The following is a 27,672-nucleotide window of genomic DNA, read 5'->3' as shown; positions in this document are numbered from 1 at the left end:
AAAGAGTTGTTTTATCACTGTAGGCAATACACTACCCATAATCCTCAGCTACCGTCGCCGGTCCGCTTTGCTTAAAAAAATCGTTTTAACTATTTATATTTATTATTTATTATTATTATTATTATTATTATTATTATTATTATTATTATTATTATTATTATTATTATTATTTTTATTATTATTATTATTTTTATTTATTTGTATTTATTATTATTTATATTTATATTTATATATAACTATTTTAACATTTCTAAACACAAAAACACGAAAGTGTCCTTGATAATTCAATAATACAATAGGTTCATGTTAAGGACATCCGTTTTAATTAGTTCTCCTTCGATTATGACATGTTATTAATGCTCAGTAGGCACAGGAGGTTTGTTATGTATTGTTATGAGGCCTATTTCAATTAAATTCAATTCAATTTTATTTGTATAGCGTCTAATACAGACCTGGGCATTGTACGGCCCCCGGGCCACATACGGCCCTTTGATTGACTCTGACTCTAAGGTTATTTGGAAATTACAAAATAAACATATTTTCTAATTTTACCTCATAGTGAGCTAAAGCTGCATTGCTTTTATTTTGAAGGTCATTTTTCATTCATGTACAGAACACAATGACGCAATATATGTAAATTGATAGCCTACGTGCGAAATCTGGTCACATCTTCACAGGGACAGACTGGCAGGTGTCACAGTCAGCCCGCAGAAATGTCCGCTCGCGCTAAAAAAAGAAAGGTGGATGCCGAATGCAGGATTTTCAACAAAACATGGACTGCAAAGTATTTATTTACTGAAGTCGGAGGTAAAGCCGTGTGTTTAGTTTGTGGAGAGCAGATCGCCGTGTTTAAAGATTACAATTTGAGTCGGCATTACGAGACGAAACACGCGGAGAAATATAAAAACTTCAGTGATGCTGAAAAGGCGCGGACATCGGAAGCTTTGCTTGCTAAGCTACAAAAGCAGCAGGGCTTTTTTACCAAGCTTCACGCATCCAGGGATGCAGCATCCAAGACCAGCTTTGTGATATCCCACAAAATCGCTAAAAACAGTAAGCCATTCTCGGAGGGGGAGTTTGTGAAAGAATGCTTGGTGGACTCTGCAGCACTTATATGCCCTGAAAAAAAAGAAGCATTTGAGCAAGTCCCGCTGTCCAGGCGAACCGTGACGAGAAGGATCGAGGACATTGCGGGGAATCTGGAGCTTCAGCTGCAACGTGAAGTAGCAGGTTTTGACTTCTTCTCCTTGGCTTTGGATGAGAGCTGTGATGTCCGTGACACAGCTCAGTTACTTGTATTCGTCCGTGGGATAACGGACTTCAAGATTACGGAGGAGCTGGCAGCAATGCGGCCAATGAAAGGGACTACGACGGGGGGCGATTTGTTCACGGAGGTAAATGCGTGCTTGGACAAACTGGGACTTAAATGGGACAGACTGGCAGGTGTCACAACGGACAGTTGTCCAAATCTGACCGGGAAAAATGTCGGACTTTTGAAACGTATGCAAGATAAAGTGACTGAAATCGACGCAGATCACAAATTGGTATTTTTGCATTGTATTATACATCAGCATGTGTTGTGCAAGTCAGTGCTAAAAATTAACCATGTTATTGATGTTGTAACTAAAATAGTTAACTTCATCAGGACACGAGCATTGAATCACAGACAGTTTGTTGCACTTTTGGAAGAGCATGAGACTGAACATAGTGACATTGGCTACCACACAACAGTCAGATGGCTTAGCCTTGGCAGAGTGCTAAAAAGAGTTTGGAACCTGAAAGCAGAGATTCGAGAGTTTTGTGAAAAGAAAAACAAAGACATCCCAGAGCTCTCAGATGATGTCTGGATGGCAGATTTTGCATTTGCTGTTGATGTGACTGCACTGATGAATGAACTGAACACCAAACTGCAAGGCAAGGGCCTTTTTGTTCATGAAATGAACAGCTTGGTGAAGGCGTTCATGACAAAGTTGCAGTTTCTTTCAAGCCAACTGGATAGCAACAGTTTCACTCACATGCAAACCCTGAAAGAAGTCACACCATCAGCTGATCACCTCTGCAGGTATTCATCCATGTTGGGAGCACTGCATGAGGAGTTTTCAAGGAGATTTGAAGATCTCAGAAAAATCGAGGATGAAATGCACATGATTTCCTCTCCCTTGACCTGCAGTGTGGATAATGCACCCAGTGATGTTCAAATGGAACTCATTGACCTGCAGTCTGATGCTGTGCTGGTGGAGCACTTTAAGTCAGGATCACTGGTGGATTTTTACTCTTCTCTCAAAGAGGAGAACTTTCCAAACATTAGGAGACATGCTCAAAAGATGTTGGTTCTCTTTGGCTCTACCTACATATGTGAACAAACATTCTCAGTAATGAAGTTCAACAAATCCAGGTATAGATCCTCTCTCACTGATGATCATCTGTCAGCTTTGCTTCGCATCTCTACCTCAGACATTCAACCTGACTTCGATGCACTCGTTAAAGCCCAACAGAGACTAGATTTCTCTCACTGAACAAGAAGAACTGAAAATCACTAAACAAGGTGGTTAGATTACAAATGTACAAAATTTACAAATTATTTTTTCTCAAAATCACAGTTCAGTGACAATTGTTATGATTTATCTTGCTTAATATTTGGAAGGCAAAGATAATATTGTGATGTCTTTAGAAAGCTACCATCACATTTTGTTTACCATTGTTGTTGTTAAATAAATTAAATTTTTTGCGAGGTGGTTAGATTACAAATGTACAAAATTTACAAATTATTTTTTCTCAAAATCACAGTTCAGTGACAATTGTTATGATGTATCTTGCTTAATATTTGGGAGGCAAAGATAATATTGTGATGTCTTTAGAAAGCTACCATCACATTTTGTTTACCATTGTTGTTGTTGAATAAATAAAATTTTTTGCAGGGCAACTTCTCTTTTTTATTGCTTAATCATAACCAAGGACGTGCGGTCAGGGGAGGCTGCTTCACCTGTCATCATGACAAGTAAAAATAAATAATTATAACATCAAATTTATATTAACAGGGTTTTTCCTGGCTTTAATTGAGGCAGAGGTGGCACCATCCTGATCACACGCGTGCGGGTATACCATGACTTCAACTGGCTCAAGCAAACACTTTTTACAAGATATTTTTCATTTTGGGAGTTCTAATATAATTAAAAATGTATTTATTTATTTATTCTTTATTTCATTAATTGATAAAATAAAACAATTTAATATAAACACAAACCTTCCTAAATTCTGAATGAAAGGGAGCAGAAAGAAGAATCTTATTTAATCTGCCCCTTTTTCCCAAGAAACCAATTTACAAAGAATGTAAATTATATGAAAATTAGATGTGAAAAAATTTGACAATAATCATGTTAAAGCATTATTTTATTAACATAAAAATATAAATACAAATATAAGAACTCAATCTTACCCAAAATAAAAAGTAAAAAAAAAAACTGCCAATGGAACAAGAGAAGATCTTCACTGAAATGAGTGAAAATGGTTTTCTAGAACGAGTTACTTTTTAGGTGACTGTCTTATTTTAAATGTAATGATTTTTTTTGGACTAGAAATAAAACATTTCGACTGGATATAAGACAAGTAGTCTTGGTAAGATTTTGACTTTTTGTAGGGTTTCAGACATTTACTGACAAATCTCGCAACCAGACAGAGAACATTTCAGCCTCCTATTTCTCCATTTCCTCCTCATGCTCCTGGTAGTCCAAGGCCTCCTGGTCTGGTCCTGGTCTGGTCTGATCCATCGATGGTCCTGGTCCATCATGGCCTCCTTACAACAGACATCCAAGTGCCTCTCCTTCAGTCTGCTGCGCAGAGGTGTCTTCACCTTAAACAAAACAATTCATGCATTAAGTATTTTTGTATTTATTTTGATACATAATAAATAGTGATAGTCTGCTACGTGGGGGTCACAGTGTTTTTGGCATAAATAACAGACCAAACCTTCCTCAGTTTGCCTGAGCAGGTAAATTGGTTCAGCCACCGTTTGTCAAACCCACTGGCTCTTTTTGAGAAGATCTGTAAAGATGAATAAAAAGTCATGTTTAAATCACGTACACGTTGGCTTCGCGTTGATATGCGCCTAATGACTGAAAACTGATTTATGCCTCTGCGTTACACCAACACAGAGCCTACGGCATACGGTGCGCGTCGCCGCGTACCCTACGCCGTAGGCTCTGCGTGGATTCAACGCGGAACCATAAATCAGCCTTAACGTTACCCTCGCCTCACAAATCGTCCCGTCCTGCACTCTGACCCTCGCTATCACCTTTCATGCATATTTGTGCACTACTTTCAGCCCTGACAAAATTGCTGCATCTCGTCAGTAACATGATTTATTACTTTTTAACTGCCTGTAACGTTAATTGTCTGCACTGTTTCACCTGCACTCTTGCTTCTCCTGGTCGCCAGGTCGCTTTTTAAAGTAGGCTACTGTATATATACCAAATATAAGACGAATAAACAAGACATGCTTGGATGCAAAAGAAACAATATTTACCTGTTTGAACAGCCAGGGAAAACCAGGACGCCGATTTTTAATACAAGAAATAGCGGAAAAACACGGAAAATAATTCTGGAGATTTCGTCTTCTTCTGCTGGTGCACTGTCGTTGATACAGCGCCCCCATAGCGGCGCAATGAAGTAACTGCAGTCAAAATAACATCCATCCAGTGAGTCCAACTTTTTTCTCAACAGTTTGAAAAATTGAGAAAATTGATCTTGCGTTTTGTTGCATTTTGTTGCGGGTGTTGATCGCGTTAGTGGTGCCATCATGTGTTGCATATGTAGGCTATTTTTAAATTGTTAAATCAAATCCTTTTGTTGACAAAACCTATTTGGAGTTTAACTTTTGCCATAATGGCTTTAGGGCTTCTTGTTTGAGAAAGAGTTGAAAGAAAATCAGAATTAAAAGCTTTAAAAAAAACTGAATATTTCACTAAAGGTCAAAATTTTAATCTGTGTTTTTGTACACCACTCTATGGTGTACAAACAGTGTGTACACTGTACAAACTCTCATTTGTGTTGTATGAATTGCTACTATTTACTGTTTTTTATAAAGAAATACAATTAATATTATGCAGAATTGAGTTAAGCCTTTTAAGCCCTCCACAATATTTTCTGTTTCTCATGTGGCCCCATGGAAAAAAGAATTGCCCAGGTCTGGTCTAATACAACAGATGTTGTCTCTAGACGCTTTCCAGAGATCCAGAACATGAATATAAACATAAACATAAACATAAACCCCCGAGCAATTATTACATGAACAATGGCAGGTAAAAACTCCCATATTGGGAGAAAAGCCTTAAGCCAAACAGTGGCAAGGAAAAACTCCCCTTTAGGAGGGAAGAAACCTTGAGCAGGCCCAGGCTCATAAAGGGGGACCCTCCTGCCGAAGGCCAAACTGGGGGAGTCGGGGACGTCAGCAGCAGACAGCAGTCATGTGGAAGCAACAGCGCGATGACCAGAGGGGGGGGGGGGGGGGGGAGCGCAGGCAGGCGGAAGCAGCAACGGGATGACCAGAGGGGGGGGGGGGGGGCATCAGCAGCTTTTCGTGTCTATTTTTGAACAGTTCACTAATTCTAGACTCTGTATCAGGAGGTGACTTTCATCCACTGTGCGGATTTTCAGATCTGTGTGACCTTCGGAAGTGTATATGTTGTTTGGGGGCATCCCCTGATCAGACAGACGTTAGTTTGGTGCAGATCGGACCTGTACTTTTCGATGGGCGGGGCTTTGAAACGTCACCTTTTCCAACATTCGAACGGACACCGTTGCCACAATATTCGACCAAACCAAGTAAAACTTGACCTGTGGCCTCCATATGGGGCCTAGATTGATCTTGACAAGTCTCAACTCTGTGAACCCTCTGCAATGCCAACTAGCTCTGTGGAAGTCGTACAGCCACGGGACCAAAAGATCCTAGCAAAGGGCCTTCTGCATTGCAACATAGTCAAAAATTAGCCTCCCAGCTCAAAGCGTTAGTGAATTATTCAAAAAACACACAAAAAAGGCCAGAAAAAGGCACCACACACGGTGACCTTTGGCACTTCCGAAGGTCGCATGGGTCTGGACCTCGGCACAGTGGATGAGAGTTACCTCCTGATACAGAGTCTAGAATTTCAGCCTCTTAGCTCAAAGCGTTAGTGAACTATGCAAAAAAAGACACGAAATAGCCTTCGCTGGCCGGAAAGCAACAGACGCGGTGACCTTTGACACTCTCGAAGGTCACACAGATCTGAAAATCCGCACAGTGGATGAAAGTCACCTCCTGATACAGAGTCTAGAATTTCAGCTTCCTAGCTCAAAGCGTTAGTGAACTGTTCAAAAATAGACACGAAATGCTGCTGCCACTGTTTGGCTTAAGGCTTTTCTCCCACTATGGGAGTTTTTACCTGCCATTGTTTATGTAATAATTGCTCGGGGGTTTATGTTTATTTTTATGTTTATGTTTATGTTTATGTTTATGTTTATGTTCATGTTCTTGATCTCTGGAAAGCGTCTAGAGACAACATTTGTTGTATTAGACATTGAATTTAATTGAAATAGGCCTCATAACAATACATAACAAACCTCCTGTGCCTACTGAGCATGTCATAATCGAAGGAGAACTAATTAAAACGGATGTCCTTAACATGAACCTATTGTATTATTATTATTTTTTTTTTTTTTTTTTTTAAATAATAGTGATGCACCTGCGCTGCGCTGCGCTGCGCTGAGCTGTGCGTAATTTTGTTGGCCTGCTGCACACCGCTGGCTGACGAGCAGCCTTGAGACACATGCAGACAGACGGGCAGACAGATATGCCAGGAATGCGTTCACACAAGGTGCGATTTTTATTTGTAATGTGTGCAGAGAATGCATATAGCATTTAAGTTTAAGATGCTTGGTAGCCTTTTTTTAGTTGGTTAACGATGCATAGTGTTTGTACATGTTAATCTCTGTTGGAGATGTTTTTTACTTTAGATTTTTTGCCAGTGTTGCACAGTGTTAATGTTTGTCACGTTATTATTAACCTCCGTTGTACAGAGGACTTGTTGACATAGGCTTCTAGGATTGGCCTGACATTTTTTTCATTTGAATAAGTGAGGACTTTGCATTTCAGATGGAACTTCTAAGCCTCCTATAATTTCATGTGATTGTTTTGTTTTGCTGATATTATGCACAGATGTTTCATTAATAAAGGAGCTTATGGTTAATATTTTGGTTCCTTATTTATAACATCAAACTGGCTACTATGGACTGAAATGCTTGTGCTCAATGCTTAATATAATATTCAAATAAGGAAATCTTGGTGGAAAGTGGTGCTTTGTCATTATGGCGTGTTTTATTAAAAGTAGGTCAATATCAACTTCATTAAGTTTGCACAATGCATGGTTTCAAAATGAACTTGCATTTAAAATAATATTTCTTTATCTGAATATTATATTTAACATTCACAATGACTAAATCTGGAGACAATTAATACATAATTCATGTGTAAACTAGATATATTCAAATGTATAATACAAATGTATTATATATAAATAAGTCTTCGTCTTTGAGTGCAAAATACATTTTGAAAACCCCCAAATTTTCAAATTGTGCGGCCCTCTCCATACAGTCCTTTTGCAGATGTGGCCCCCGGCCGAATCTAATTGAATACCCCTGGCCTATACTGTTGGACCGCTGTTGTGTGGTAATTTTTCTGAAAAAAAATGTTTCCCAAAATTATCCCCCCCTCTGGTTTTTTCACAAATCGCACCCTGTATATATGTATTGCTAGAAATGTAATCAAAACGCATTTCTATGCAGAAACTAACTAAAAATATAGATTTTTTTTCACAGCACTGTCCAGCAACCAAAAATGTAACTATTTCACGTTATTAAAACGTTCCAGTTTTACATTATTCTGACGAGATCTGAAAAAACGTTGCAACCACGAGCAAGCAAGAGATTATGTACATTTACTGAGTGAATATTATGAAAGTAAAATATGTATTGCTAGAAATGTAATCAAAACGCATTTCTATGCAGAAACTAACTCAAAATATTGATTTTTTTCACAGCACTGTCCAGCAACCAAAAATGTAACGATTTCACGTTATTAAAACGTGCCAGTTTTACATTATTCTGACGAGATCTGAAAAAACGTTGCAAACACGAGCAAGCAAGAAATTATGTAGGCTACATTTACTGAGTGAATATTATGAAAGTAAAATATGTATTGCTAGAAATGTAATCAAAACGCATTTCTATGCAGAAACTAATTCAAAATATTGTAACTAGTGACAGACCAGGCGGAGACGGCTCGTAGTTTCTTGCCAGTTTATTAACGAGCAGGAAAAACCAACAAGGCACGCACCATTCATGACATCCCGTGCATTCCGGTGACAGGCAGAGAGGGTCGCTACACTACCCCCCCCTTACAAAAGTCTAACCAACGAGCCAAAACGAAATAGGCAACTCGGCTCACAATAAAACATTTTTTTTTTTTTTTTTGAAGACAGGGTGGACTGCATTCCCTTCCAGTGAGACTGGGCACATTCTTGCCCTCTTCTGGAACAGGTGGTGTCACTACAACCCAATACCCCCATCAAAATGAACAAACAAAACAAAGTCAAACAAAGTCTCTTAAGCGGCTTGGCGGCCTCCTCTGCCGTTGCGGAAGCACTGTCTGGGCCTTTGACAACCCGGGGAACAGGACCGAGGATGCAGCCTCAAATGGGGGGGCCGGGGAGGGAGGGGCAGGTGAATCAGTCACTGATGGGCAGCTGACACCCGGTGAATCTTGGTTCCCGGGAGGGGGGTCGGGAAGAATGGGGTGGAGTGCTGTGGACACTGACTCTGGAGCCCACCGTGCTCCCGCTGGGGAACTCTCCCGTGAGTGAGAATGCAGTGAAGCGTCCCCTCGGTACGGGGCCAGTCTGTCTCGGTGGAGCGCCACCTTCCTCCGGGTGTGTGGCAGCTGCACTCGGTACACCACTTCTCCCAGCCTTTCCAGTATTCTGCCAGGGCCCACCCATTGGCTGTCTAGCCTCCTCTCTCCTCCTCCCCGACCTGTGCAGAAGGCTGTCTTGGGTCGGGCTTCGGGAGCTAGTGGGACCTGGTAGTAGCCACTGCGGAGGTCAAGGGAGGAGAACCAGGAGGACCCTGAGACCAGGTCTAGCGACTCATCTATGCGCGGTAGGGGGTATGAATCTTTTGTGGTTACTCCATTCACCGGCCTGTAGTCTGGGCAGAGCCGCCAGCCGCCCATCTTCTTAGGAACCATGACGACGGCTGCTGCCCAGGGACTGTCAGATGGCTCAATGATACCGGCCTGCAGCAGGTTTTGCACAGCTTCATCACAAGCCTGTTGTCTAACCAGGGGGAGGCGGCGTGGTCGACACTTAATAGGACGATGGTCCCCAGTATCAATATCGTGTTGCATGAGCTGAGTCCCCCCCACCTCCTCCTCGCTCCATGCAAAACTGTCCTGGAATTCCAGCAACAGCCGCCACAGCTGCTCCTGCTGCAGGGGGTTGAGGCCGCCACTGTTCTTTTTTTTTTTTTTTTTTTTTTTTTACCTTGTCTGCACCCATACTATTGATTGATACCATGACGGTAGAAACCAAAAGTGTATATATGTGCATTATTACTGTATGTAATATATACATATATATACGCACACATATGCGTACACATACATAAATATACACATACAAACCCAGTGTTGTTTTTTTTTTTTTTTTTTTTTGGGGGGGGGGAGGGGGTGGGGGGGGGTGACGACATCCACTGCCAATCCAGGAAGCAGGAACACACGGAGACACACGTCAAGCACTGGAAGTCTGCAACAAAAAACCACAAACAAAGCACGAAACCGGCACGGAGCCATCCAAAACACGAACAGCAATCGACCTAAATCTTGAGATCTGATCGCAGTCTGAGCTAAGCTATCGCTACCGCTACCTAAACCCAAAAACTAGAGAGCCAGCATGCAGGTGAACAAGCCAGTGTGTATGTCTATGTGTGTGTGTATGTATATGATCATGCATGTGTGTGTGTGTGTGTGTGTGTGTGTGTGTGTGTGTGTGTGTATGCATGTGACTAAATGACTATATGTGTGTATGTGTGTGTGTGTGTGTGTGTGTGTGTGTGTGTGTGTGTGTGTGTGTGTGTGTGTAATAAACCAAACAAAGCTCCACCTGAAGTGTATCTATAGTGGGGGAGGGGGGGGAGCAACCCCGCCACCCGCGAGACCAGAGGCCGACAAGGAAGAGCCCGGAACCCAGGCCACCGGCAACCCCACAGAGGGGAGAAGTAGGAGGGAGGCAACCCACCGCCTGCGAGGCCCCCCCCCCCACCCGGCGGCGGCCGAGGGGGCCCGCGGGCGGGGCCCCCACGGCGCGGAAAGAAGCAGCCAGGGATCCCGCGGCGGCGGACCGCGACCCAGGCAATCCCCGGCCACCCGGTCCGGGCCGGACACGCGGCCAGGAGGCCCTCACCCTTCAGGCCAACGACCCCCACCCGGCAGGGGGCCAGCCTGCCCGGAGAGACAGAGCCGCCCCGGCCGCCGACGCGGGCAGGCGCACCCGTCCCCCACGAAAGTGGCCCTCCAAGACCAGAGGGGCGCCCCGCCGTAGAGGCAGCGGGGGGGACCGGAGACGGGCCCGGAGAGAGGGAACCCCCCAACAAGGCGACACCCGCGCAGGCCCGACAACGGAGGGCCCCAGACCCAGGCATCCCATTCATTCATCCATTCACCTATCCGATACCTATACTAATGATAATATAATATACTATACATAATAATAATAATAATAATACTAATAATAATACTAATAATAATAATAATAATAATAATAATAACCATCTTTGTATAATATACAACATAAGACATAGATACCTGGGAATGGTGCCACCCCGCCGTCGCGCCCGCCCGTGCACCCCCCGGTCAGGGGAGGCCCGCTCCCCGGACCCGGCCCCACCCCCCCCCCGAGGCCACCCCGGCGGACACCCCAAGGGTCCCGGAGTCCCCACATCCGCAGGGGCACTTGGCCCCCGCCCAGCGACGGAGGACCAAGGCAGCAATGCCCCCCCAGCGCAGACAGCCACCCCCCACCCAGGCAGGGCCGGGCCCTCCAGGTGGGACCCCCACGTCCACGGCCCCGCCCCCCCCGGGAGGCCCGGAGATGCCCCAGCCACAGCCCCCCCGCCCGAGCCCTCCCCAGCCACCCCCCCCACAGGCCCCCAAGGCCCCCACCGGCTAGGGACAGGGCCCCGCGGCCCCCCCCCACCGCCCCCCAGGGGCCACCAGAGGCCCGCGCCCCAGACCCCCCAAGCCGACCCCCAACCCCAAGGGCTACGAGATCACTGTTCTTACTCCACACCTCTCTTACCGCAGGCAACGCCCCCTGCTTCCATGACGGGGGCCCCAGGGGTGGGGCTAGGGACGAGTGCCGTATGTGACTGGCCGGATCGGCTGTGGAATCACTCCCGATAGTACTAGTGGGGAGGGGGGGAGAGGAGGAGAGGCAACTCCCTCCCCTCTCCACTGCAACATCAGCTGGCACGAAAAGCCTGACTAGAAGACTAGAGGTGGGGTCATAGGGAGTCAAAGTGATAGCTGGCCCCCCTCGGAAGCGTATGATGCTCCTACCCAGGTCCAGGTGACAGCGCATGGCCTTCAGGAAGTCCAAACCTAGGATGCACTGGTCCTGTACTGCAGCTATCCACACTGGATGACGCACTGCTCTTTTTCCAACTTCCACAGTCAGTTGGCATGTGCCTAGCAGCTGGGCCATCTCACCTGTGACCGTGCGCAGCCGTACTGTGGTGGAGTCCAACCGAGTCTCCGCTGGCAGGAAGTCAGGCCTCACCAGGGTCACTGTTGATCCCGTGTCAACTAGGGCCAAGCAGGGCACCCCCTCCACTGAGGCCGGGACATGAGTCCCCCACACCAGTGTGACCCACTGCTACGACAGGACCCCAAGCTGCGATGTCCTCTGTTTCCACGGGGGGTGGAGCCCGGCTCTGGCTGCTGTCAGAGGTACGAGCTGCTCTCCATGCACGCAATGTCGCCTTCAGAGCTGGGAATCTGGGGGACACACGTGCGGCACTCCTAAGAACCATCAGGAAGGCCAAGAAGGACTACAAGACCAAGCTGGAGGCTCAGTTCGAGAGCGGGGATGTGAGGACTACATGGCAGGGGCTGCGCACCATCACAGACTACAGAGGGAGAGCTAGATCTGCAGAGACCCCTCTGCCTCCCTCCCTGGCGAGCTCAACACCTTCTACGCCCGGTTCGAGTCTGGAGGTACGAGACAGCCACTGCCTGCACCACCGGTGGACACCAGCCCTCTTGTCATCTCGGAGGCGGATGTACGCAGAGCCTTCTTGCAGATCAACACCCGCAAAGGGGCCGGCCCGGATGGCATCCCTGGCCGTGTGCTCAAGGCCTGTGCAGCCCAGCTGGCGGGAGTGTTCACAAACATTTTCAACCTCTCCCTCTTCCAAGCTGTGGTTCCCTCCGGTTTCAAGTCCTCCATTGTGGTCCCTATTCCTAAACACTCTAAGGTGGCATGCCTCAACGACTGGAGACCTGTCGCTCTGACAACGATTGTCAGCAAGTGCTTCGAGAGATTGGTGAGAGACTACATCTGCTCTGCACTGCCTGCCACGCTGGATCCCTGGCAATTCGCCTATCGTCAGAACCGATCAACTGACGACGCAGTTGCCTTGGCCGTACATTCTGTACTCTCCCACCTGGACACGAGGAGGAAGAATAGATGTGTACGGATGCTTTTTGTTGATTACAGTTCAGCCTTCAACACCATCATACCAACCAGACTGGACACAAAGCTGAGGGACCTCGGCCTGCACCCGACCATGTGCAGTTGGACACTCAACTTCCTGTCTGACCGCCGTCAGGTGGTGAGGATGGGCAACATAACATCGGACCCACTGACCCTCAACACAGGAGCCCCCCAGGGCTGCGTCCTGAGCCCTCTCGTCTACTCACTGTACACACATGATTGTACAGCCACACACAGCTCCAACGTCATAATTAAATATGCGGATGACACGACAGTCATAGGCTTGATTGATGACGATGATGAGTCGGCCTACAGGGCAGAGGTCGGGTCATTGACACAGTGGTGTCGAGACAACAGCCTGGCTTTAAACGTCAGCAAGACCAAGGAGCTGATCGTGGACTTCAGGAGATCAGAGAGAGAGTACGCACCTGTCATCATAAATGGGGCTGCTGTGGAGCAGGTCAAAGACTTCAAGTTCCTCGGAATATATAAATCGATTGACCTGAAGTGGGCTACACACACCACAAAAGTGGTGAAAAAGGCCCAACAACGGCTCTACTGCCTGAGGCGTCTGAGGAATTTTAAAGTGAGCCCCCGCATCCTCAGGGCTTTATATACAAGCACCATCGAGAGCATCCTGATGAGCGGCACCACGGCCTGGTTCGGAAACTGCACCACCGCAGAAAAGAAAGCACTGCAGAGGGTGGTGCGAACAGCACAGCGCATCGTGGGAGGGGAGCTTCCACCTCTCCAAGAACTTTACGTGAGACGTTGTGTGGCTAAGGCCCACAACATTATCCGGGACATCCATCACCCCAGCCATAGCCTGTTCCAGCCACTGCCGCACCCACGGCCGGGCAAACGGTACCGGTGCATAAAAGGCAGCACCACCAGATTTCTGAACAGTTTTTATATGTCAGCAAACAGATTACTGAACAAGACTTAGTTCTTGTGAAAGACTGAACTGAAGATTTTTTTTATATCACATAGAATATATCCCAAGACTATTTATCTGTTTTTCTATCCTCTTATTCCACATACTGTTTTTATGCTTTTATTCATGCACTATGCACTTTGTTTGTATGTCTATCTTTTAACTGCAAATGATGATTGAGCCTGCACAAACAAGTTTTTTACCCATGTTACTACCAGTAATATGATGTGACAATAAAGTTGATTGATTGATTGATTGTCAGATGGGGCTCCTCCCCCCGCCGAGGGAGAGGTAGGAACCGCTGAGGGTGGGGTGGGGCCCGGGGTCTGCATATCCCTCTCTACGCGTGCCCCGAGCCATTTCCCTGCCTTGTGTGTGACTGGGGGCACTCCCTCACTAAGTGCCCTGGCTGGCCACAGCCCCAGCAGACCCTAGGGCCCGGGCGTGGTCTGCGTGGCGCCTTCAGCGAGACTGCACGTATCAGTTCGATTATTTCAGCCACCCAAGCCGGTCTCTCCTCCGGTGGGGGGCTCCCTACTGCAGCCCGGGCCGCAGGTGAAGTCATCCTCTGCTCGCTCCCGGCGGCTCCGCCGCACACCTGCTCTCTCTCTACGGCCAGCTCCACAGCCGACTGCAAGGTCTGAGGATGCTGCAGCTGCACCTGCACACGCAAGTCAGTGGGGGACAGAGCTCTGATGAACTGGTCTCGGGCTAGCTCGCTCTGCACTCCCGGGGGCATGTGTGAATAAGCCCAATGTGTCAGGCTCTCTATGTGGTTGGCTAAGACCCTCAGCGACTCCCCGTGTCTTCTGCAACGGTTGCTCAGCTCCGTCCGCAGGAGCTCCGGCTGAGAACACTGTCCAAAACGCCTCTGCAGAGCTCCCACCAAAGCTTCATAACTACGTCGCTCCTCAGGGCTGAGCATCAGCAGGCATGAGAGGGCATCCTCTATGAGGCACAAAGCCAGCTGGAGGGCTTTAGTCTCTATTGTCCATCCCTCTGCCTCCGCTAGTAGGTCAAATTGGGCATGGAAGGCTTCCCACTCTGACCTACCGGAGTATTTGGGTGTTTTCACACCTGAGGATGAAGCAGGGCGAGGGGCGGGGTTTACCTCCCGAGCCTCACTTACGCGGGTTGGGGGACCGGCTCGAAATGACGGGGAAGGCGTCATGCCCGCCTCACTAGCCATCCTAACGGCCGACTCTCTCAGGCGGTCCTTTGCCTCCCGTGAAAGTCTCAGGCGGTCCTTTGCCTCCCGTGAAAGTCTCTCCATCTCTCTGGCAAAGTCTACTGACCACCCGCCTGCAGCTTCCTCCTCTCCGCCCCTCCTCTCTCCCGTCTTTGGTCTTGCACCGCAATCCATGCTACAACTGCCACCAGCCCGCCCGTTAACTCACTAGAGCCGCCGTCACTGAAGATTTCTATTTTTTTTAATCTTCCTTTCCCCTTTCTTCTCCGGCTTGTTCGACGTCCGAATTTTCACTTCTGACACCAGTGTAACGAGTGACAGACCAGGCGGAGACGGCTCGTAGTTTCTTGCCAGTTTATTAACGAGCAGGAAAAACCAACAAGGTTCTCAGACAAACCCCACGACAGACAGACTCTCTAACGTCTAACGTCTCCGGAAGAACTTCAAACAACCCCTTAAAAAGTACAACAGAAGAAGAAAACCCGGGGTTCTGATTGATTTTTTTCACAGCACTGTCCAGCAACCAAAAATGTAACGATTTCACGTTATTAAAACGTGCCAGTTTTACATTATTCTCACGAGATCTGAAAAAAACGTTGCAACCACGAACAAGCAAGAAATTATGTACATTTACTGAGTGAATATTATGAAAGTAAAATATGTACATGTATTGCTAGAAATGTAATCAAAACGCATTTCTATGCAGAAACTAACTCAAAATATTGTTTTTTTTTTCACAGCACTGTCCAGCAACCAAACATTTAATGATTTCACGTTATTAAAGGTATTGTGACATCATTTTTAACATGCTTTTAACACTATTAAAAGTCTTGGCCAACATCCCTCAAATGTGTCTAAAAGGGTGTAACAAGAAAAACTTCACTCCAGTACTCCATTCCTGGCTTTTTATGACGGTGTTTTTTTGCGCCGTGAAAAACGCGTCCTTTTCCCCCTTTCCTGTCAATCATTGCCCCGCTCCTCCTCCCAACCTCCTCCAACCCAACTGCTACAAACCCACACACACAGCCCAGACAGGGCGACTACAGCCCGGGGATGAAGTCCATGACCAGAGGACTCGACTGGAAGTCGAGTCCTCTGGTCCCGGACTTCTAACAGCGGCGTCGGAGAGTTAAGCCGGGAGCGACAGGCGAAGCATGCACGGAAAAGCAGCAGGGCGAAGTAGTCCACCGCAAACAATCATAAAAATAAAGGCATGCAAGCAGCAGTGTCCCCTTATCTTAAGTCCAGTCAGTGGCCGCGGGTCTTTTTAGCAGTTGTCCTCCGGTGATGAGAACAGAAGAGGCTCTAAACAGCTCCGTGTTAAGCCTGATTTATGGTTCCGCGTTAAATCGACGCAGAGCCTACGCCGTAGGATTCAGCGTACGGTGCGCGTCGCCGCGTAACCCTACGCCATAGGCTCTGCGTTGGTGTAACGCGGAACCATAAATCAGCCTTTATGGTGCGCTGGAGAGGAGAGGAGGCAGGGAGCTGGGTGGAGGGGGCGGGAATTTAGCGGGTCTATACGTAACGGCCCGCCACCAAACCACATGCGCCGTTTTTGCATAGTTATGCGGAAAATCCCAGAAAGCACACAATACACTGAATGTTAAAAGTTCGTTGTTTTTTGGGTGTAATTGATGTCAAGACACCCAACAAAACACAAAAAATCAAGAAAAATGTGTTTTTCATGTCACAATACCTTTAAAACGTTCCAGTTTTACATTATTCTGATGAGATCTGAAAAAAACGTTGCAACCACGAGCAAGCAAGAGATTATGTACATTTACTGAGTGAATATTATGAAAGTAAAATATGTATTGCTAGAAATGTAATCAAAACGCATTTCTATGCAGAAACTAACTAAAAATATTGATTTTTCTTCACAGCACTGTCCAGCAACCAAAAATGTAACGATTTCACATTATTAAAAACTTCCAGTTTTACATTATTCTGACGAGATCTGAAAAAAACGTTGCAACCACGAGCAAGTAAGAGATTATGTACATTTATATATTGCTAGAAATGTAATCAAAACGCATTTCTATGCAGAAACTAACTCAAAATATAGATTTTTTTCACTCAAAAATGAAAAATGTCCACCGTGTTTGTTGGTGTCACGGCCAGAATCTTAAAAGTCACGTGACTGGGACGCAAAACGAATAGGCAGAAAAATGTAACAGTTATACATTTCAAGGGCTAATATTGTAACCCCTCTACGTTTTTGCACTTTGGACCAACGTAGGCAGGGTACGTTTTTATGTGAGACTGGGTTGATGAGGAAGGGAATCCCACAAAATGAGGGGGAAACACTATGCGCTTCAATAAAATGCAACATGCCTTCCCACAATTTGAATAGCTAACTACATTTCATCACAAACTATTTTTCCTCTCTGTAGGACCAGGTGAGCAACATATCCTGCTACCCTTGTGCACTTATCCATTCCTTGACCGATGTGCACTGTCTGTTCTATTTTACGTCTGAGTAAATCAGAGCATAGTTTGCACAGGTACACCGGTATTTCTTAACTCATTCAACTTTTAAAGAAACAACTCATGTTTTGCAAACGGTTATTCCTGCTTTAGTCAAATGGGTTTTACTGACAAAACATGTTTTGGTGAACAGTTGGGTGTCCAAGTTGCTGACAGATCTGTGTGTCAGATCACATATTCTGAACACCATAACACCTTCAAGACTGTGCTGATGCTAAAAGTTTAAAAGCAGCCCTGAATGATCCTGACCAGCAAACTGACAACATTTCATGGAGGTTGTCAGAGTTGCTGTTTCATTTCAACATATATTAAGGTCAAGTTTACAACTAGGTAAATACCATATTATTTTATTTTATTTTGTCCTGAAAAATTAAATATTGACACTGAAGGAGGGTGTGTTTCTATGTCACATGACTGAATATTCTCAAGACGAAATACTTTTTGATTTAGACATTGTTTACATTCAAAATACTCAGTACAAACAAAATGAATCTAATCTAAATGACAAAAGATGAATTAGTACTTAGCTGCATTCATTTAGCATGAGTTTACTAAACCTATAATTAGGTAACAATTAATGGTTGGGAATTTGTACACTAGCCACTCCTAAGGCTTCTTTCATGAAAAGTTAATTTTCCAAAATATAGCATACTTGAAAAGAAATTCCCTGATGACTAAAAAAAGACAAATTGTTTTTTGGAACAGGGTTGGTTTAGTTTTTTCTGCGATACAAGACAGCAATTACAATATTTATCAAATATAAGTGCAGTCAACAATTCGCTTATCAGAAACGTACTACTTTATTTGACTCACTAAATGAAGAAAACATATTTGCAGATTTCTGTAATTGAAAAATTATCATTTTGCTCACAAAACCATTGGATAATATGCCTCAATTGTCATATGCTAAACCTCCCATTTTAGATACAGACACTTCATTTTGTTACATTTGGCGCACCAGTGGCTGACGATGAAGATACCAAAGTAGAGCTGGAAGACAGAAGCAAAGAGGGCAAATGCCACGGTCCTTGCCCCGATAGTGAAGAAATGCCAAAGCATCTGGGCAATCACAGCCTTGTAGGACATGGGCATCTTATCATCACGGGAGTCCCGGAGAACCTTCTGGTAGGAGGCGATCATCCAGGCCAGTGAAACCAGGGAGGCTGAAGCTGAGAGACCTGGAGAGACAAGAAAAAAATAGGTAGTGTAATGGCAATTTTTTCAATTTCCGAAACGTTTTCCTATTACCAAAGCTTTTGTCATTACATCACAGGTGGGGCGAGAGTGAACCAACGCAGACTCAAATGACTAATTACCATTCAGTGACAGGTTAACATACCAGTTTTCTGTTGCAGGTGCAGCTCTGTTCTGTGTGATCTGCTGTGCGGTCTGGTGAGAACTGTTTACCCTCCTCTTCCTGTGCCTTCCCTTTCCTGTCACTTTCCAGTCCAAATCATGTAACCACAACCCAATAAGTAAATTAAATAAACTTCCAACAATAAAGATAAACATAAATGGCTCCTACAGGTGGATATAAGGTACTTTTGATCATCAGCGAACTTATTTTAGTATCACTGTACCAATTATATTCCTCTTGAACCATTTGCATTTACTTGAGGAGTCACTGGAAAATTTTGTTTTAGAACTATCTAAAACTTGAACTGCCTTTTGATCTTGTCCCCACATCGTTATGCCTTTTTTCAATGCAGATCAGTGAACAAAATTGATTTTATGGTTATTTTACTGGTTTATAAATAACTCTTTACAGTGTTGGCCCTGTCTAATTAAAGATAAAATGTACAACATGTTGGTTTTAAAGTGCCGGAGTAATGAGTCTGTACAAACGTGACCTAGGATGTGTATTAATGTGACGCATGAGGTCAGAAGTGGGATCTTTACGTTAATGTGACTTAGAGTGGGGTGAGGGGACAGGCGGTGGAGTCCGGGGCCTTGTTGATGAGGACAGCTGCAGTCGGGAAGAAACTGTTCTTGTGGCGTGAGGTTTTGGTCCTGATGGACCGCAGCCTCCTGCCAGAGGGAAGAGTCTGGAACAGTTTGTGTCCGGAGTGGGAGGGGTCTGCTGCAATCTTTCCTGCACGCTTCAGGGTCCTGGAGGCTGCAGGTCCTGGAGAGCTGGGAGTTTGCAGCCAATCACCTTCTCTGCAGAGCGGATGATTCGCTGCAGCTGCTCCTGTCCTTTACAGTAGCGGCAGCAACCAGATGGTGATAGTCCATAGTGTCTGCTGGGGAGTCACACAGGGTCAGGGGGGCAGATGGGGCTGCGTTCCTCCTGTAGTCCACAATCATCTCCACTGTCTTTACAGCGTTGGGCTCTAGATTGTTCTGAACACACCAGGTCACCAGCTGGTCCACCTCCCACCTGTAGGCGGACTCATCACCATCAGAGATGAGTCCAATGAGGGGAGTGTCGTCCGCAAACCTGCTTGACAGGCTGATGACTGGAGGTGCAGCTGTTGGTGTACAAGGAAAAGAGCAGAGGAGATAGAACGCAGCCTTGAGGGGATCCGGTGTTGATGGTCCGAGGTGAGAGACAACCATCTAAAAGGTGGTTGTTTGCATTTCAGGTCATACGGTTCAATTCAGGTTTTAATTTGGTTATGCTGCACAGTGATCTATGGTCATACTCTCTTTTGCAGTTCTTTGTAGCACAGGGCTCTCAGTTAATGTAAAGCAAATACAGAAGCGACTACTGACCCTTATCTATGTTTATGTAATAATTGCTCGGGGGTCATGTTTGGCTCTCTGGAAAGTGCCTAGAGACAACTTCTGTTGTAATAGACGCTATATAAATAAAATTGAATTGAATTGAATTATCTTCACATTTATGAGCCACCGGACAGGAACAAACATATGCGTGTCAAAACAGTGGGCGGCAAAATCGCACAGTCCTGGGTGCAGATACAGAACTGGCTGCTACAGCTCGTCCCTGTCGACGCGTAATGAAGGATGACCAGCCGCTCTGCTGCGGTCTCGGACTCATCGTGTGTGGTTTTGACCTGAATTGGCGGGACAATCCTATGTAACAAATTGTCAAATGATACGGAGGAAATGCGGAAATATTGCTGGTGTTTCTCATCATCAGTTGTCCATATCGGCAAGACGAACGAGCTCTCCAGCTTTCTTCTTCCGGCTCTCAGCGAAGGCGGACGCTTTTCTGCTCCTCTCCCTTATCAACCTTCCCTGCCTGCCTGCTTTTGTCCTGTCGCTTCAGAGCCTCTCCTTTTCACTCCTCCGAAAACTCTACAACCATGGAATTGATTAACTGGTCTCTCAGCACTATTGACCAAATTTTGAAAAATTGGAAGCTGTTGTGCCTCAAGATCTTGACCGTCAAGGACGTTGAAGACGCCTTCATAATTGGATTTATGATAGCAGGGTTTCTTCTAATTGGAGTGGGGATTTTCCTGGCCTATCGACAATCGCGTAAGTCGGCTGCAGCTGTTCAGGCCCTCTCTGAGCTGCCTAACGCTGCTGAAGGAATTAGCACGGGAATCCGCACTCAAACTTTAATGCTGGGAGAGCAAGGCCGCAAGCTAGATGCGATTCTTGAACAGAATCGCAGGCTAGCGGGAGTCTTCGAGCTCATTAGCAAGATGGAGAACACCTTGGAGAAGCTGGGTACCCTGGCGGGGATTGATCACAAATTCGTCTGATTGGAATTTGCTATTGATGAACCAGAGACTGGAAGGCAGACGGAAAATTACTGGGCTGCCTGCTCTGAAGAAATTGTTGATTCTATAATTTGCCCTTGACGGAGCGGCTTGGCAGGCCTCTCATATCACAATCTCCCTGGAGGAATGTAAACATGACGACTCTGCCCCCCCGACTTGCCCACCCCCCATCACCCACATGCAAGTCCTGTGACATCTGTTGTTTCTGTGTGCTGCTGAGGTGTTTTTTTGCAACTTGATACTGTGTATAGTATGATATTCAGTGTGAAGATGTATTTTTTTTCTCCTCCGAATTTCCCGCGCTGTCCTGCGGATGTGACGTCACATGCTGCATGCGCGTTCTCCCCGTTCTCCCGTGCCGGCTTCGCTGTTGGCTGCAGTACCCCTGACGGCCATCGTGGCGAAGGGTGGCGCTAGAGAGTCTCATTTTTTAAAAGGAGCCTCATGCTCCTTTAAGAGGAAACACCCTTAGTCACCCACTCCATAAAACCTGCATCCAGCATGCCTGGTAGAAAGGCATGGTTATGAACAAAGGGGGTGAAAGGAGATGTCTTCCTAGATCTCCCCTCAAAATGTTGAGCCACTCTCCATGCTTTGACTATATGAACAGTAATTGGATTTTTGCAGCATTTATTTATCATTTTCCTATTTTCTTTTAGAAAAAGCTAACTTTTAGGCAGTCACATGACGAGGCTTTTATATCCAGCCACACTGTGGACTGGATGGATTTCCAGATATCCACTCCGGGGCATATAATAGAAGACAACTCAGTTGGTATTTTTTGAGATCTGGAAGGTCTAAGTCTTCCATGACTTATGGAAGCTACAGAGTTGACATTTTTATTTTTTTCTCGATATAAATGATCTTAACCAGCCCTTTCATTTTTGGAACCACTTCTGAGTAAACAGAATAGGAATAATTCTGATTGGGTGGAGCAGTCGAGGGAGAATGTTCATGTTAAGACGTGAAATTTTACCTAGCCAAGATATGGGAAGACAGCTCCAACATTCAAGGCCTAACTTAAAGCGAGAATTAGAGAAGAAATCAACCAGCCGGTTGTAGGTGTTTCTTCAGCTTTAGCGACTTCCCTAGGCTCTGACTTGTCTCTAGACTGTTTTGATCCTATAGACCTCCCTGAGCTGACTTCACTCGTTAATAGAGCTAAGTCAACCACATGTATGTCAGACCCCATCCCGACTCGACTATTCAAACATATTTTTTCTCTTATTGGTACGACAATACTGAACCAAATTAACTTATCCCTAAGTTTAGGATATGTACCACAGGTTTTCAAAGTCGCAGTAATTAAACCTTTACTTAAAAAACCTTCTCTTGACCCAGACACCTTAGCTAATTATAGACCAATTTCCAACCTTCCATTTGTGTCTAAAATTCTGGAAAAGGCAGTTTCAAGCCAGTTATGTGACTATTTGTATAGAAATGATCTGTTTGAAGTCTTTCAGTCAGGGTTCAGAATGCATCATAGCACAGAGACAGCACTTGTTCGAGTCACGAATGACCTCCTTATGGCCTCAGATAAGGGATTAGTGTCCATACTGGTTCTACTGGACCTCAGTGCTGCTTTTGACACTATAGATCATGGCATTTTACTGCACAGGTTAGAGCATGTTGTTGGGATTAAAGGGACAGCTCTATGTTGGTTTAAATCATACCTATCTGACAGGTTCCAGTTTGTTCATGTACATGAGGTTTCTTCAGAACAGTCAAGGGTCTGTTATGGTGTTCCGCAGGGTTCAGTTCTAGGGCCAATCTTGTTCAGTTTATACATGCAGCCGTTGGGAAGTATAATCCAGAATCACGGCATACACTTTCATTGTTATGCTGATGATACGCAGCTCTATTTGTCTATGAAGCCGGATGAAACAGAACCGTTAGTTAAACTTCAGGCATGTCTTAGGGACATCAAGGACTGGATGTCCACAAATTTCCTGCTTCTAAATTCAGATAAAACAGAGGTTATCATTCTTGGTCCAGAGCATCTTAGGAAGGGATTAGATGGTGTTGCGATGGCTTCCAGTGCAACTGTGAGAAATCTTGGTGTTATTTTCGATCAGGATTTGTCGTTTAAACCATATGTCAATCAGGTTTGTAAAATAGCCTTTTTCCATCTCCGTAATATTGCAAAGATTAGGAAAATCCTCTCACAGAGTGATGCAGAAAAACTAGTTCATGCGTTTGTATCTTCTAGACTAGATTACTGTAATGTGTTGTTAGCAGGATGTCCAAGTAATTTGCTGAATAGGCTCCAGCTGATCCAAAATGCAGCAGCACGAGTACTGACAGGAATTAGCAGGAGAGACCACGTCTCTCCAGTGTTAGCGTCGCTCCATTGGTTACCCGTAAAATTCAGAATCCAATTTAAAATTTTATTACTTGCGTATAAAGCCCAAAACGGCTTAGCTCCGCATTATTTGCAAGACCTGATAGTGCCTTATGTTCCTGTCAGAGCTCTCCATTCTCAGAGTGCAGGTTTACTCGTAGTTCCTAGAGTATCTAAATGTAGATTTGGAGGGCGGGCGTTCTGCTATCAGGCACCACTACTATGGAACCAACTTCCAATCTGGGTTAAGGAGGCTGACACCACCTCTACCTTTAAAACTAAACTTAAAACCTTTCTGTTTAGTAAAGCCTATAGTTAGTGTTTAGTAAACCTCTAGCTGGTGTTGGTAAATCTCTAGGTAGTGTAAACTTTAGTGTGTCAGAGTCGCTCCTGTGGTTTCTTGTGCTGGCCCCCCCTTCTCCTCCCTTTTCTCTCTTTTGTCCATGTTGCAGCATCCTTTGCCGGACACCGGAACCTGCAGTGTGGGAGTGAGGGGGGCAGGGTAACGGCCCCTTTTGGGCGGGGGAGAATGTTCGTCCCTCAAGACTCCTCTCCCTGGCCCTGCCCCTTCTCAACCTTTCCCCGACCCTGCACCCCAACCTGGGACTTGATGATTGGGCCGGAGCTTCGGGAGCTGCGTGCTGGCCTGCGGTCCCCACCCCTGGTCATCCCGTTGCTGGCCCCCCCTTCTCCTCCCTTTTCTCTCTTTTGTCCTGCAGGTGGCCGTGGGTGGCTTGTAGCTTGCATTACGGAGCACAAGTCTTTTCCTGACCCTGCACCCCAACCTGGGACTTGCTGATTGGGCCGGAGCTTCGGGAGCTGTGTGCTGGCCTGCGGTCCCCACCCCCGGTCATCCCGTTGCTGCTTCCACCTGCCTGCTGTGCTGTTGCCGTCCCTGACCCACCAGTCTGGCCCTCGGCAGGAGGGTCCCCCCTGATGAGCCTGGTCCTGCTCAAGGTTTCTTCCCTCCTAAAGGGGAGTTTTTCCTTGCCACTGTTTGGCTTAAGGTTTTTCTCCCACTAGGGGAGTTTTTACCTGCCATTGTTTATGTAATAACTGCTCGGGGGTCATGTTCTGGGTATGGGTCTCTGTAAAGCGTCTAGAGACAACTCTGTTGTATTAGACGCTATATAAATAAAATTGAATTGAATTGAATTGAATTAACTTAATTTTGTCAAATAATGGGATAAAGGCAGTAAAGGTCTGGAGGCTGATGCATACCTAAAAAAGACTTGGTAAAACAGGTGCGTTGGAGTAGGTAGGAGTGAATCAAGGAAAAAAGGGGTCTCCCGCACACTGTTAAGTCAAATGCAAAAAACTTTAATAAGGTAAACAAACAAACAACGTTTCGGTCCACAGGGCCTTTCTCAAGCAGAGATTTTAAAAAAAAGAGCATTTCAGGTACATATATGGCCTGCTATAGCTGGGACAGCCAATCAACGGCTGGGTCAGTGGGGGGTCGCAAGAGGACCTGCAGCTGTAGTCAAGTAGTGGTGATTTTTTTTTTTTCAGCTCCGCCCAGGGGTTGTGTCGACAGACTCAGTGAGTAGTTGAATTGTGAGCCTGTAAAGTTAATCTCACCTCTGTCACGACAGGAACACTCACAAGTGTATATCAACACAATAGCAGTAAGTAACGAAGTAGGAGAAGTAAAACTACAATGCATGTACTATACCGAGGGAAATAGCCTTGATTATTTTAAAAACAAACAATCACAGTGCATGGAAAGGAGGATAATAGTCATAGTAAGACCATGCCTGTCATAAGGTTAAAGTACATATATTGATATAGTTTTAAACACAAAACACATAACCGTGCATGGATGAAAGAAAGTATTCATAGTATGTCCATGCCTGGTATCCTAATAGCCACATAGAGGTCGGGAGAGGGGTGGTTCAGTAGGGTTTCAATACCTGGTGATAGATGCATGTAATGATGAGCAGAAAATAAATAAAGTCTTTGTTGATCATAAAATACATGCCGTACAACACTAAATACAAAATTATAGCATCACATTCAATAAAAATTCATCATTAAGACCTTTAGGGGATAAAGTTTGTAAGGTGAAGATCCAGAATGCTTCACGTCTCTTCAAAAGGAGGTCATGATCACCTCCACGAGGTGGTGATTTAACCAGTTCAATGACATAGAATCGCAAGGTCGCGATGTCATGCTTGGCCTCGTTGAAGTGTAAGGCCACTGGTGAGTTTCTGTCCTGTCTGCGGATGGCACTCTTCTGTTCACTAATTCTTACTTTTAATTTTCTGGTGGTCTTGCCCACATAACATAAACCACAGGGGCATTTTAACAAGTAAACAACATGAGTAGAGGCACAAGTGATAACACTTTTTATGAGAAAACGTTTTCCTTTGTGAGGGTGGCAAAAAAAATGAAGCTTTGGAAGTGTTGTTACATTGTGCACAACTGCCACAGCGATAATTTCCATTAGGGAGGGGCCTCAAGAGAGACTGAGTAGGTTGAGGTGAGCTACTCTGTGTAAAGGTGACATGCACCAGATGATCTCTGAGGTTACGGTCCCGCTTGAACACAAAAAGAGGGGGATCTTTGAAGAGAGGGGCCAATTCTGGATCAGAATTTATGATGTGCCAATGTTTTTTGAAGGCTGATTTGATCACATGTGAGTTAGGGGAGTACATAGTGATACAAGTAAAGGAGAATTTCTTATTCTTCTTTTGTCTGGCGCTAAGAAGTTCCGAGCGAGGTATGTGAAGTGCTGCATTATATGCCTGCTCCACCCAGGTGATCGGATAACCCCTTTCCAGAAATCTGGTTTTCATATCCATAGCTTTTTCTGTAAAGTCTTCAATTGAGTGGCAAATTCTTCTTAATCTATAGAATTGACTTTTGGGGAGGCCCTTTTTCAGGGGGACAGGGTGTGAACTGTTAGCTATCAGGAGAGTGTTTCTATCTGTATCCTTTCTGTATAGAGTGGTAGACAGCCCGTTCTCCCCTTTAAACACCCACATATCCAGGAAGTGCATTCTTTTATCGCTGTACTCCATAGTGAACTTAAAGGAGCTTGAGGCTCCTTTTAAGAAATGAGACTCTCTAGCGCCACCCTTCGCCACGACGGCCGTTGGGGGTACTGCAGCCAACAGTGAAGCCGGCACGGGAGAACGGGGAGAACGCGCATGCAGCGTCATGTGACGTCACATCCGCAACCCAGCGCGGGAAATTCGGGACCGAATTGCAGCACATTTTGCAGCAAACAGCCTGTTAAAGGCAACGGAGAGATACACTAGAGGGCTCATTCTTTTGGGTTTGGAACGCTTCATCTGACATTATTACTAGAAAACTTAAAATGTATACGGATTATTTTCATAAATCCTGCCACAATCCGGCCTCAAGCTCCTTTAAGGTTACAATTGAAACTGTTAAGTAATGTGAGGAAATTATTTAAGTCTTCAATCTTGCCCTGATAGATACAAAACACATCATCTATGTAGCGATACCCCTTCAATATTTTGTAGAAGTGGTGGTTTTTTTCAGGATTTAATACAACCATTTTTTCAAAAAAGCCTATACAGATTTGCATAATTGGGGGCACAAATTGTGCCCACACTTACATCGGTAGTGATGAAATGCCTGGAGAGACTGGTTGCCCAACCAGGTTCTCCCAACATCGTTCGACCCTCACCAGTTTGCTTTCAGAGCAAACCGTTCCAGAGGATGCCACTTACATCACCATCCACTCTACACTGAGCTACCTCGAACACCAAGGTGAGACTGTTCTTCATAGGCTTCAGCTCAGCGTTCAACACAATAATCCTGGACATCCTTATCAACAAACTCTGGGCCTTCACCTCTCCCCCTCCACCTGCACTTGGATTAAGGACTTCCTCTCCAACAGACAGCAATATGTGAGACTGTGCCCAAACATCTCCTCCACCATCACCCTCACACTGGCTCTCCCAGGGGCTGTCTCCTCTGCTGTACACCTTATACACATCTGACTGCTCTCCCTCCCACCCCTCCAAACTCATTATAAAATTTGCAGATGACACCATTGTGGTTGGGCTTAGCTCAGCTGGAGACGAGGCTAAGTACAGAGACGAGGTCCTGCAGCTGACAACATGGTGTTCCTTCAACAACTTTCTATTGAACACCAAGCAAACTAAGAAGGTCATACTAGACTTCAGGTGGAACAGTCCAGCCCCTGCATCACTCTATCTGAATGGGGACTGCGTGGAGAGGATGCCATCATTCAA

General features: G+C 45.5%; 1 protein-coding gene across 2 annotated transcripts in view; it reads right to left on the bottom strand.

The window, feature by feature from the left end:
• The window catches only part of xkr7b (XK, Kell blood group complex subunit-related family, member 7b), a 252,213-nt gene that overhangs the window by 5,471 nt on the left and 219,070 nt on the right, over nucleotides 1–27,672 (bottom strand). For both annotated transcript variants that reach the window (XM_061735116.1, XM_061735117.1), the window contains exon 3: nucleotides 18,369–18,588. In XM_061735116.1, the coding sequence (XP_061591100.1) occupies nucleotides 18,369–18,588 (220 nt within the window). The remainder of the gene's footprint in view (nucleotides 1–18,368; nucleotides 18,589–27,672) is intronic.

The sequence above is a fragment of the Cololabis saira genome, chromosome 12 (assembly GCF_033807715.1).
Source record: "Cololabis saira isolate AMF1-May2022 chromosome 12, fColSai1.1, whole genome shotgun sequence".
Taxonomy (NCBI): Eukaryota; Metazoa; Chordata; class Actinopteri; order Beloniformes; family Belonidae; genus Cololabis; species Cololabis saira.
The sequence above is the reverse complement of the archived record's forward strand: the minus strand, read 5'-3'. Positions and strand labels throughout refer to the sequence as shown.